The 13,691-nt window shown below is 37.9% G+C and overlaps 1 protein-coding gene across 2 annotated transcripts in view; it reads left to right on the forward strand.

Annotated features, from left to right (window-relative positions):
• Positions 1-13,343, forward strand: part of NTRK2 (neurotrophic receptor tyrosine kinase 2) — a 193,596-nt gene extending 180,253 nt beyond the window's left edge. For both annotated transcript variants that reach the window (XM_031507311.2, XM_021534431.3), the window contains 2 exons: positions 9,035-9,193; positions 10,034-13,343. In XM_031507311.2, the coding sequence (XP_031363171.1) occupies positions 9,035-9,193; positions 10,034-10,219 (345 nt within the window). In that variant the 3' untranslated portion in view covers positions 10,220-13,343. The remainder of the gene's footprint in view (positions 1-9,034; positions 9,194-10,033) is intronic.
• The last annotated feature ends 348 nt before the right edge of the window (positions 13,344-13,691 follow it).

Raw genomic sequence — 13,691 nt, forward strand, 5'->3', positions numbered from 1 at the left:
GAAGAGATTTCCTAGTGAACACAAACTGTCTTATATGTGTGTGATATTTGGCTTTCAGAATCTGTGCTCAAGTTCCTACAACTTGTTGATTTTGACTGTGCTGTTCAACTAGCATCTCATCACATTACACCTCCAACCCCCACCTGAAAAAGCAAAAGAGTTTCGAATTTTAACTGTGACACAGATTTCTAGAAGCCAGTTTTCCAGTGCATATTAAAGATTATTTTTAAAATCTCCTTAGCCCCGGTAGCCCAAACAATTTAGGATTAATATAAAAGTGGAATTTGATATATTGTAAACCACTTTGAAAATCAGAAAGGCAGTGACTTCATTAATATTGCATTGCAAAATTGTTTTGCTGTTGACTTGGACAGATTAGATGATCATCCTGGAGCCTGTGAGGACTTTAACATGAGTAATTGCAGCTGCTTGGTCTACTGGTTGGTACTTAATATCTCTCTTCATCTGCTGGTACAACCAGGTGACACTCAGATGTGGAAACAGTGGTAAGGTACAAGGGATATAGTGGCGAGTTTTTGTAAGGACTTCAATAGCAAAAAACCTCATACGAGTTCAACATTCTGAGCTGAAACTCATGCTACTGGAGTGACCAGTACTTATATATGCTATAGAATAATTTGATATGGAAAATTAGGATAATGCAGTGTTTTAGAAAGGAGGGGCCATCTGATTAAACAGATATTCTCTGTCTTTTCCAATCTCCTTGCTTTTTCACTAGGATCCTAAATTCCCATATTCAGAAATAAATTTAGATCCATGCTGAATTCACTGAAATACACTGTTCAATGTATCATTCCTTCCAATTTTCCACAGCATTTCTTTCTCTTTGCTTAGGCTATTGTTGTTTAACTCTAGAATACGTTACCATTTTGAATCAAACAAAATTTTATTTTAAAAGAATAGACTTTTTTCTTTGTTCATACACACTTCATCTGTGACATCAAAAAGCTGTTTTCCATTCATTTTAAGTGCTGCAGATTTCTACTCAAGTTAACTTCCCTTCTGTGTTTCTGATAAGAGATATTCCTTTTAATCAGAGATGTGAAGCATGTCACCTTCTTTGCAGCACTCATCTGATCTTACATCCAGAGCACTTAATCTTCTTAGAAGAGTAAATCACCTGTAGTACAATAACTACTACAGTTTATTAATTACCCTATTTGTCTGGCCCAAATTGATATTGTGTTGTTTGAAACACAACAATAGGCACCATTTCTGTACCTGTTCAACTTAACATTTTAAGATCTTTGGATGATGCTGAATTGCAAGATGCTTTAGATCATTGACCTATTTTAATTTCATGTGGTATCTCCCCTTCATTTCATCTTTATGCCAGAATTATTTCTAGTCCTCCACAAGCATTGCTGAGAGGTTTGTAAGGACTGCATATTGCAATATGTGGCCCATCTATACAGAAACATAGGAATAACTTCTCCAAAATCCCTTCTAGTCTAGGATTCTGTCACTGTGAGAAACTGCTAACTGTGGAATAGTATGGAAACATGCTAACTATATATTAATATTTTCCTCAAGTACTCTCTTAGCCTCCAAGATTCTGCAGCTCCAGAGCTTCCTGGGCCAAGACAGCATCTTCATATTCGATAGCCCTTGTTAGATTTTATCCTTCATCGCTTTGTTTAATCACTGTGATGCCAGATAAACCTTCCACAGTGGCAATATCTCATGTTAGTGAGTTCCACAAGCAAATGTACATTAGGTGACAGGGTGCCTCTTTTGTCCATTATAAACCTGCCATTTACACATTTTTTGGTACCTCTTGGTTGTTTTGTTATGCGAACATCAGAGTAACTGGTCTTTCTTCAACTTCTCCATACTGCTTGTGGTTTTATAGAGGATAATGAGAAGTGTTTTATCTCCATGACACAAAAATTGCCACACAATAATGAACTTATTTTGAGCAGTTGAAGAGAGAATTTACAGTGTAACAAATATTGTAGACCATGTTTCTCTTTTCTGATAAGACCACTGACAGAATTAATTAAGAAATGTAGACATAGGTCCCTTTTAATACAGATAAAGCAAATCAGGGTTAAAAGTGAAAATGAAAGGACACATTTTTAGTTATTGTCTAATAATAAGCCTTACTTTATAAATGCACCTCTTGCATTAAAGTGGTATGGCTTATTATGACTATGAAAATAATATATTGCTTTTATGCAAGTAGACATGCAGGACTGATATCTCAAGAGAAAACATTGACTTCATCTGCAAGGCCAGGTCATGAAAGAAATTAAAATAACAATTATTGATTTTTTTTTCCTATTCTAAGAATAACATTTGCCATCTTTTATGAGGGGGAAAGAGCAGATGTTCAGCAAGAGAGGAGAGGTTTTCAGTTTTAGCAATAAGACATGATAATTTTTGCAGAGAACATTTCTTTGCAGTTATATCATCCTGAGACAGGGAAACAAGTCAGAAGACCAAAATATAAATAGTGAAAAACATCCTAAAATGGCATTGTCTTGCAAGTATACAGGATTTTTCTTTAGGAAGGGGTGAACAAATGATTCAAAAGATTCAGCTTCTTTCTAGTTTGACAGACTAAGGTGTGCTTGTCTTAAAGAGATTGAATATATACTTGTCACATGACTTTTAATTTTGACATATACTGAACTGTGTTGCTGCACTCCAGTCTACCACCTGAATTTCAAAATGCCTGAAAACAGCAGGACTCCAGAAAGATGCACCAGACAAGCCAGACAGGACACTGGGACAGCATCAGGGCTGAACCCCTTACAGTCATTCAGCTTCATTGGGCTAACAAAGTAAAGAGATTACTTTTATCCTCTTGGCAGAAAAAGCATCACTAGTCTATGCAGAATATGCAAAGTGCTATGACATATTACTGAAATGTCACTCTGCAGGAATCGTGGGAACATGGGAATGTGAAATGTTAATGAGGAAGTCTGTTTTCCAAGGCTATGCAATTGGTTGCTGTGCTTTTTAGTGCATGAATTCAGAGTAATCTACTACTTAAAGCCAGAAATTGGGGAAAAAAAAAAAAAAAAGATAATCACAAAAGGGTTATGTAACAGAATGCCTGCAAAAGTGGGAATTCCATTTGATATCCTCTCCAGCACTGCTTGAGTCTCTCCAAACATGGTCACTGACATTTAGGAGGATGACTGTTCTGACTGGTCTCTGTTCTGTCCCTTGTCAGATGCTGCAGCACCCTACAGCTGGGTTGTGTAGCCCCAAAGCCATCTATCACCCTCAGCACCACAGCCCCTGGTGAACTTACAGCTGGACTGGGCTGCAGCTGGCATGCATTGCAATGCAGTGCTACAGGCTGGAGGAGGAGTGCTTTAAGAGTGTTAGCAGAAAGAGGCTTAGGGATACTGGTCAACAGCCAGCTGGACATGAGCCAGCACGTGCCCAGGTAGCCAAGAAGACCAATGACATCTGGACCTGTGTTAGACACAGTGTGTCCACCAGCACAAGGACAGTGATTGTCCCACTGTACTCCATACTGTAAAGCCACGCCCCAAATCCTGTGTCCAGTTCTGGGCCCCTTGCTCTGAGCTGCTGAAGTGTGTCCAGAGAGGGGCAACAGAGATGGTGAAGGGTATGAAGCACAGATCTTACAAGGAGCAGCTGAAGGAGCTGGGACTTTTTAGTCTAGAGAAGAAGAAGCTGAAGGGAGAATTTATTGCTCTCCATAACTGCCTGAAAGGAACTTATAGTGAGGTGACAGTTGTTCTTTTCTACCATGTCTCAAAAGGATGAGAGGAAATGGCCTTAAATTACACCAGGAAAGTTTCAGATTAGAAAATATTTTTTCTGAAAGAGTAGTTAGATATTGGAATAAGTTGCCCAGAAAAGTGGTGGAGTCACAGTCTCTGGAAGTGTTCAAGGGGCATCTAGATGTAGCACTTGGGGACATGGTTTAGGGGTGATTATGGTGATGCTAGATGATCTAGAACTAGGTGATGAAATAGATGATGAAATAGATGACCTTTCAGGTTTCTGACAACCTTGGCGAGTCTGTGTGGTGATTCCATGTGATTATTTCTTGTGTCTTTCCTGGCCTGTGGTTTGTGTCTTACCTGTGCAGCCCCACATACCCCTTGTGCCTTCCATATCTCTGTAGGTTGACTTTTCCCAGCTCAACCCACTGTTTCCAGCAGGGGTACAAGGCTTCATTTGGTTTACTCTGTAAGAGAGCTATCCATTTTCTCACAATCATCAGACAACAAAGCCTTTGATTTTTATGGCAGCTGGGCCATGAAGTTGGAATAGTGAACATGTCAGGGTACAGACAGATATATTTTTAATTGGAAGAACTTAAGCTAAAAAATTAGAGTGCCTGCTTCAAGACTAAGTCATGGTCCTTCTATAGCAGCCCTAGAAGATTAATGTTTGCAAATAGATTAAAACAATGTTCAAGGCCAGCTTCTCTGGCACATTTCCAAGTGCTAAATTAATTGAAAAGATGGTTGCTTAAAGCGGTGACAAGTGTAAATGTGATTGTATTGTTGAAAGTGCAACATTTCATACGTGGGACATTGTGGTAATTTTTCCTTAGAAGAACTTCTTTGGAGAACATGACAGCTCACTGACTAGGCATAGCAGACTCCTCCCCATGGATTGTTTGTACATTGCAGAGGTTAATTCACCAGGTTTTCTAGCCCAGTATTGCTAGTAAAAACAGCTAGTAAAAGCTAGCTAGAGTATAATGGAAGGCTACAGCTGGGCTAGGGTGTACTTTCATAAACTGGCATTTGGAAGTAAGTTCTTAAATCTGTATTTCTCTAGAAATCCAATTCTAAATAAAACAGAATTGTGGTATTGTATGGTATTATGGTGATAATGCATCTGTTTTCAAGTAAGTATCAAGAAAATCTACTCTATTTTGTATACATAAAATGGTCACACAGCTACATTATGAATTTTAAAGTGATAGCATATTAAGTTAAAACTCTAATGCTTTTAATCCTGTCATAACTTTATCTAGACCAAATAGAAAGGTTTTATTTACACATAACTGTAGCCTGTTCAGCACATAACCATTTGAAATGTATATGTATCAAGCAGCACTGAAATTACAGTGTGCATGGCAGGGACTTTACACTGCAGAATGCTGGTAATATCTGAGACCTTTGTAATAACTTGCATTTCTTATTAAAGGATATGCTGAAGGCATCTCTTTGAAGCACTCAGAACCTTTACACTTTGGTCAGTGAAGTAATGTTTTCATTCACTGGTGCTTCTTGGGAAAAAACCTCCTAGCTTTGTTGAGAGTATGGCAACAGCAAAAAGACACCCCACCTCTCTTCATTGCTGTTATGGCACAACCCCGGATGCTTGGACTCTTAAGATAAAAATCAAAAGAAGCTCTCAACAGATACAATTTGTTTCAGTCACCCTGCAAACAGTTGTGTCAAGTCCTAGGCTTCAGTTCAAAAAGTTCTGAAGTATATGCTTCATTTTAGGCATACAACTAGCAGGGCCCTTAATGCTTTTCTGAGCTGAGTGTTGACTCAGTAACCATCGACTTTTAAAAGAGAAGGTGTTGGAACTCAAAATGTCCCTCAGACATGTTTGGAGGTTCCAGGCCTTGGTCAGAAGCATTTTAGACCCTGGCAGGCAGCTGGAAACAGCTGTGATTTTGAGTTTGAGCCATGGAATGAGTTACCAACTATGAAGGTGGAGCAAGCAGTCACAAAGGGTTAGATAGTATAGTAGAAATAGTTACAAAGTAGAGGGTAAAATTTTTAGCATTGTACAGGATGGGGTTAGCACCTGTACAGGGGGTTTTTTAATTTGTACAGGGGGGTCAGAAGTTTTAAGATGGAGGAAAGTGGGCTGATCCTGTTCTTCCTCCTTCTTCTTTCTTGCCTCCATGTTCTTAGTGATGCTGGCACTTATGGATTGGTTTAGAGTGGAAAAGCACTTTGTAATATAGGTAGTAGGTGTTGGGGAGAAACTGTAAACATGTAACACGTAATATAACATATAAAAGATAGCAGCAGCCCTGGGTGGGGGGAGAGAAGAAGAAGACAGCAGACAGTGAGTGTGTGTGTCTCTGCCCAGGCCGCTGACCAAACAGCCGCAGCCCAGGAAGACAATATTTTAGATAACTAACAATAAACTCCCTTGAGACAGAACAACAAGAGGCTGCGGAGTCTTTCTTTGGAAGCACGGGTTGGAGGAGAGCCTTCACCACCACACGAGACCCCTGAACCAGGCCAGGGGTTCCACAAGAAGGAAAGATGTATTTTGAAGAAGTGCCTTTGGCCTGTACTTGTGCTTTTGATGGAACACAACTGAAGTGCAAGGTGCTCTAAGACCATGGGTAGATGCACAGTGTGCCACAGGAGATGATCAGTGTTGCACAGGTTATCTTGTCTTTATTGCAGTGCCATCTGTCAAGGAGACCACCCTATATAATACTTCTGTTGATACTTTGAAAGGCAATAAATAAAGATGTTGAAGTGTTTGAAGTAACATGAATGATAGAGATGGAGAAACCTCAGGACTTCTCAGTACTGGTCAAGTCCTCTGTCAGTGAAATCTTGTGCTTTCAGGGACAGAAATGGACACTGCTCCAGGCAAGATGATCTGGGAAGAGCACCAGTGAGCTCTATGCCTTATGCTTATTGGTAAACTGAATTCTTGGTGTCAGTACTAATAAGTCAGTCTTGGTACAACTGCAGAGACACCTAAGTGTTACAGATCAGAGGTGATGTTTTTCTAGAGGAGATTGTCCTTCATTTTCTTGAGTGACATTGAAAACTCAGCATAGAATCCTACCAAAAATAGAGTGGATCTGTAGTGAAAAAACATAAGAAGATTTGAAGAGTGGTTGGGGATTTTTTAAATTGCTTTTTCAAAATCTCTTGATTTAAGATGTGACAAAAAAAATATGGTCACATATTTTAATGTCTATGGTTTTCATTAATTTTTAAAGGAATGAGTCAAAGAAATTGCTGAACAAAACCAGTAGCAGAGGTTATATGATGAGTAGATGTAAGAGCTATTTTAATATTTTATGAAACCAGAACGTTCTCATCACTAACCATCTTTTAATGGCACTTGCCTTTTGAATGGTGTATGTGGCTGCATGTTTCTAAGGGACTAACTTTTTTGTCTCTCTAATTAAATACGTCTCAAGACTGGCTTAAAACTGGTGGTGGTTTAGAAGTGTTTGGTTGTCATGTCAGTGTAGGTTATGATAAGGTGGTAAACTGAGTGTTTGGTTGCATCTCAGTCTCCACGTCATTGAGTGGCCTCTCAGTCAAAGTTGATGAAAAATACCAAAGCAGAGAGCCTTACAACCAATCTGTCTGCCAGGGAGACAAACTATTAACATAGAGACAAATGGGCCAAATTGGAAAAAGCACTTAAAAATGTGTATCCATTCTCTATCAATGCAATGCACAGGAACTGGGTCCCTTTTTAAATGGCTTGGACACCTGTCCATAGCAACCTTCATGGAGTCAGAAGCACATCCACAGTGTAACCAGGAAGTTAAATTGGGAGCCCTATCTGTCATTCAACAACTTGTGAAGTAATATTCTTCCATCACTCACATACATCTCATGTAGAGAGATTAGGAAAAGGGCCTCATAATAAACTAAGTCTATGAACATTTTGGCACGACTTTTTGTTTCTATGAAATCCATAGTGAACATGGACTTGTAATGATGCTTAGAACAGGACTGAGCTCTCACAGCCATTGCTGTGTTTGGTATTCTGCACTAACACCGAATTGCTGACAATTCAGTGTTAGTGAAGCATTACCATAACTGGTAATGGATATCCTGTGTGAGTCAGAAATAATATCAACCCTGACTGTTGGGTTTTTCTTCCATTTGCGGTTTGAACACAAGAACAAGAAGGCCATTATTTATAACAAATGTTACATCCCAAAAGGAGAAATTATATTTTTAATTGACAGAATCCTGAAAGTGTAAATGTGGTTTCATAACTAAATATATTTTCGGAAAGGAAAATGTGTTAATCAAAAGTAAGATGTCCTTAAAAAAGCTTTCTTTTAATTTTTTTTAATCTTCCTTGGAAATATTCTCAGCTCTCATGGTACATAAGTAACTAGCATATCTGTATATCCATATCACAGTATCTCAGCAGTTACACTGTTTGATAATTACTTAAATAGATTTATTTATTGATGTGATCCAAGCATAATAGGAGATGCCAGGAACAATAAATTGTTTAGAACCTAGAAATAAAATACTTTACAAACATTAAATTAATGTTAGAAAACCTAAGTCTGAGGAAGTTAAATTTTCTGGGGAAAGTTAAAAATGTTCTGAAAGCTCTCAGAAAGGCACTAGTGAAGGTCCCACTCAACAGGAATTTATTTGGGGTAGAAATCAGTATCTTACAAGTTCTTTATTATCATGGGAATATATCCAAAGGACTAGTGTTTTTTGGGTTTTTTTAATGTATAGGGTAGTTAACATGGAACAAAACAATTGTATGTATTAACTGTGGAACTTAACAAAAGAAAGTAGCATTGCTTTAATTCAGTCAAAATTAGGATATTCAACCATACAGGTCCAATACTACCATTTCATACAGTCAGTTCTTCATGTATTTCAGTTGATGTTGCTGAGTTTCTAGGAGAATCATCTGTCCAGATTTCATTTAACGAATCTTTATGTTTCTTGAGTCTTAAAATATTCAGAGAGTAAAACTGGTCTAATTCAAAGTTGGTTGATAGTGTAATATAGGCTTTATGTTCCTTAGGTAGGGTGTACCAAGTAAACATTAGAGATTAGTTCAGACTTTAGAAACAACATATTTTGAAATTTTTGTTGAGGAACATATTGTGTGATACTAATTGTTGCTGGGGGAGAGGAGTTGGAACCTTGAATCTGCCATTCTTCAAAGCTCCTCAAAATGAATGTTACCAAATTGAAAAAAAAAAAAAAAGAAGAAACCATGGATTATCCATGTTTAATGTCATCAGACTGCCTTGTGAGGGTCTGAAGAAACTATTTCTAACTCCTTTGTTTGTTTTTCTCAGGTTGGGGGTCACACCATGCTGCCCATTCGTTGGATGCCTCCAGAGAGCATAATGTACAGGAAGTTCACCACAGAAAGCGATGTCTGGAGCCTGGGGGTTGTATTATGGGAAATCTTTACTTATGGCAAGCAGCCATGGTATCAGCTCTCAAACAATGAGGTGTGTAATATATTCTCAAATTCAATTGGGAAAGCTGTTATGTTAATTATTGGTGTGACTTCTCTGGAAAAAGGACAGGAACATATTTATTTCTTAAAGGCTGGCACATATATATGGCATTTCTTGTGTTGTCATGAACCATATACTTAAATTTCTTCTTTTTCACCTTTTTCTCCCCTGAATGGCTGGAAGGTGTTCAAGCAGAACTAGGACAGTTGGAATTGAATGTTTTCCTTTGCATAGCATAAAGTCTGCTCTGGGTAGACCATGAGACAGTGCAAAGGAGGACCTTAGCTATCTCCTGAACAGATGTATCATATATGGTACTGTTTCAGAGTGGCTGTCCATAACCATGGACAGTTTAGACTGAAGTAATCAAATTATCTCTTGATTTCTAGGCAGTCACAAGTATCCCCCTTCCAGAGATTAGCCACAGTAATACTCATAAGTTTGCAGAGGGCAGAGAGAAAGAAAAGCATTGATGCTCTATGAGCAGGTCAAAAGTTTATCCTCCCTCTGAGGTGGTAGTTGGGTAGACAGAGAAGTTATGTGATTAATTCCCAGCTCCAATTTCCTTATGTGTGGAGTGGTCAGTGTGGGTAAACCTAGCATGAGTTAAGTTATTGCTCTTTGACCACCTACATTACAGTGAATTTTCCAGATCACATACTGCTGCTCATTCATCTACATCATTCATCATGCCTACAAAAGCAGTCCTTTCCAGAGATGGCTGCATGGCAGCCACCAGTGAGGCTGCTGTGGTTAAAGGTAACTCTTCCATGGGTGAACTCTGTGTAGCTGGCACAGCTGTGTTGATCCTTTGCTTGTGATTTCTCGTAGGTGATTGAGTGCATCACTCAGGGCCGAGTCCTGCAGCGACCTCGCACATGCCCAAAGGAAGTGTATGACTTGATGCTGGGCTGTTGGCAACGGGAGCCTCACATGAGGCTCAACATCAAGGAAATCCACTCCCTCCTTCAGAACTTGGCCAAGGCATCTCCAGTCTACTTGGATATTTTAGGCTAAAGTCTCCTAGCATTTCTTCTTCTGGGCTATGGGAATAAATGTGTTCAACTGCCGCTGAACTACATTAAAATGTGTTCTTAACTTTGACAGTATTAATGACAAAGTTGTGGAGAAGCTTTCAAAGGGCAAGCAATGTGCGCTTCTCCAGCTGTAGACACAGTATTGACTTTTTAGACATTACCAAGACGTATCTTCTCTCTTTCTCTCAGTTTCTATCTTTTTTTTCCTTCTCTCCTGTCTTTCTAATCAATTTGGCTTCTGCATTATTGTAACTCTGCATAGACAAAGGCCTTAAAAACCCAATCTGTTATATCAGCAGACTCTTCAGTTTGCCCACCACAACTAACAATGCCTTGTTGTATTCATGCCTTTGATGTGGATGAAAAAAAGGGAAAATATATTTGACTAAAACTTTGTGATTTCTGCTGTATAGCTACTGGGAGTTTCTATGGATTCACCTCATTTTTTTTTGCTTCAGCCTGTGGGTGGAAAAAGAAGACTGGTTTTTCTCTACATGAAGAATGTTCTTTGCAGAGATAAAGCCAGACAGGAAGAAGACATTCTTGTGTGATACACTATCTGGAGGACCTTGAGAAATCAGGTGGCATCCAACCCTACAAGAAAACACTGAAGCGATTTGATGGAAGACAAGACGGAGTCTAGCTATTTCCCTGAAGAGTCTTTCTGAGGACTAAAGAGATTCTTTAAGGAGGTGCTTTGCCAGAACCATTCATTGCCAGAATAGAGTAAAACAAAATAAGATGCTGCCTGCACTGCACGCAATTGTGTTACAACATGATAAACTAAATGCATACCCTTTTTTTGTCTTCTGGTAGGATATTGTCATGCCACTGGTGTAAAGATGTTCTCCAGCTAGTCTTTTTTAGTAAAGGCTGAAGCTAGATTTAGTTACATACAACATTAATTTTAAGATTACATGTTGAAACTAAGGATTTTGATAGGACAAACTATAATGCTGAGACAGGTGTATCTTATACTGTGCTTGTCCAGCAACATATTCCTTCCTTCCTCAATCCTTTTGTTTTTCTTTTTTTTAACCGTGCAAGCAAAACTGTGCATGGTCTTTGTCGATTAATGCCCTTTGTGCAGAAACAATCACTCATCTTGTAGTACACCCTAGTAGACATAGCAAACTCATAATGATATAACCTATATTTCATTAGAAGGGGCTAATGGAGGACATTAGCCATGTTAAATGCCTTTACAATGTTATAGATATTATAGGCTGATATAACATTAATAATCTAAAGCACGGAGATCACTGGTTATGTTTGAGACATAGCAGGGGATAAAGATCTCTAGAAAAAAAAATTTCTCTGTGGTTATGGCTTGCTATTCAGAGTGCAAAGATTCTGACCTCAGCGTCATTTTTGTATTGGTACTATTGCTGTCATAACCAACATACACACTTTATTAAATAATTTATTTTTGGTTGGATTGGCATTGTATGTGTATAACATTTGCATGGCCACTGTGTTGATGACCGCTGCATGAGCATACATGTTGTTTTTCAAACTAGAAGTTGACAATTTGAAATTTAGAGCTAGGATTATTTTTAATATGAATTCTTACAAATGAAAACCTACCTTACCTATTCCTCAAGACTTCTGCCTCCCTCTGTGAGGGGGCGTTATTGCAAAAAAAGTGATCTTTCTTTCCATTTTCTCTTTTTATTATTTCTTATTGATATGAGCCAGATCAAAATAGTCCATCTTCGTGTTGGGGATATTTTATTTAATAAATTAAGCATTTTATTTTTGTAAGTGTTCCCATAGCACATTCAATATATAATTTGCTCGCATGTATTATTTATTGAGGCACTTTAAGTTTTTCCTTCAGAAGCTTTTAGAGCTAGCTTATAAAAATTCTGAACATTTTCAGAAGAAAACAGTTAACTGGACACTGATGAAGTTTTACCCTTCTCAATGTCATTGAAAAGGCAGCATTACAAATAAACATGACAGTGTAACTATAAAGCCATACTCAGTATTTCTTTAATAAACTAGATGTTATTTCTTAACTGCTACTGAACTGGAAACACATAAAAAGCCAGAGGAAGATTCCTACAAAATGGGCCTTAAGATTTTATCTAGACTGTCTCGGAAGTTCTCACAGAAAACTAGAAAAGGACTGAGCATCCAGTGAAACCCATTCTCTTGAGAATATGAATGTTATATTTTAAAGGTATATGAAATTGATCTTCAAAATAACAGTGGTGGAAAAGAAAGATATCAGAGTCCTCTTACTGTGCAGTGGGAAGAGGGTGCAGTTGGTGGAGGGGGCTGCTAAGTTTCTACCTGCATATTCTTAGTGTCTTCTGAAGTGAAGAAAAAGGCGTCTGAGATGATTTTTTTACTGTAAAAGTGTCCAGCTCAAAAGGAAGCAGCTGTGTTTTGCAAGCACTGAAAGAATGTATACCAAAAATAACCACAAGACCCTGAAAATGTACTTAGTGGCATCTTCTTTTTGATTTACTAGTGAGATTTTAGAGTCATTTCAGAGAATAAATAGTATTAAAATGCTTTGTGCAATAACATAGCAGTTTGTTAAATTTCTAAAGGACCAAATGTTCTACAGAGCCACCACCTATAACCTTGACCTATATCGTTAATGTTCTTGATAGTGCATAAAATGTATAATCACAGTAGAAAAGCTGTAAACTGTAGCTATACATAGTTTGAGTTTGTTCATTAAAACATGGGTAAGTGTAGCAAAGTGAGCAGAGAAGTGGAAGAAATATGTTGAAATTACAATGAAGGGTGAGTATATGTGCATATTCATCATGCTTGCACTGTCAGGTAAATAGTGTACACTAAGTATGACAATCAGGCTCATTTAAAAAGTCTTTCTGGACTGTGCTATGAACTGACCATATATATATATATATAATATATGTGTGTTTGCATATGGCATATATATATATACACACACATAGCATATACATGTATGCCTATGTCTGTTGTATTTTACTTATATATGTGCAGACATGCATGCACATTATGTATGGGCTGTGTGTATATGTATAAATTTACATACACCTCTGTTACTACAAATTATGATTAGAGTGCTATTAATAAATTGATAACATCTGCTGAGTAACCAATTTTTTTCTTTTGATATTTCTTTTTCTATATTTGTATGATTCAAATTTCTAACTGGTGTGCAGCAGAGGCAGTACTAGAATGCCAGAGATTTAACAACGAGCACTTTTCTTCCCCAGATGATTGCATAAAAACATTTTTTTTTCCATTCCCATTTCACTTGTTGATTTCTCACAATGAAATTAACAGATAAGCTTCCAAGCTCAGAAAACAGATTTGTTTTACTGTCATTTCTGGGTTTGTGCTCCTGTTGTTTTATTGTTCTAGCACAACAGTGCAGCTCCATTAGCATTTTGTACTTGCCTGCAGTAACAAAATCATTCCAAGAATGAGCTGGACTATTCACAATG

Source organism: Lonchura striata, chromosome Z, assembly GCF_046129695.1.
Source record: "Lonchura striata isolate bLonStr1 chromosome Z, bLonStr1.mat, whole genome shotgun sequence".
NCBI classification, from domain to species: domain Eukaryota; kingdom Metazoa; phylum Chordata; class Aves; order Passeriformes; family Estrildidae; genus Lonchura; species Lonchura striata.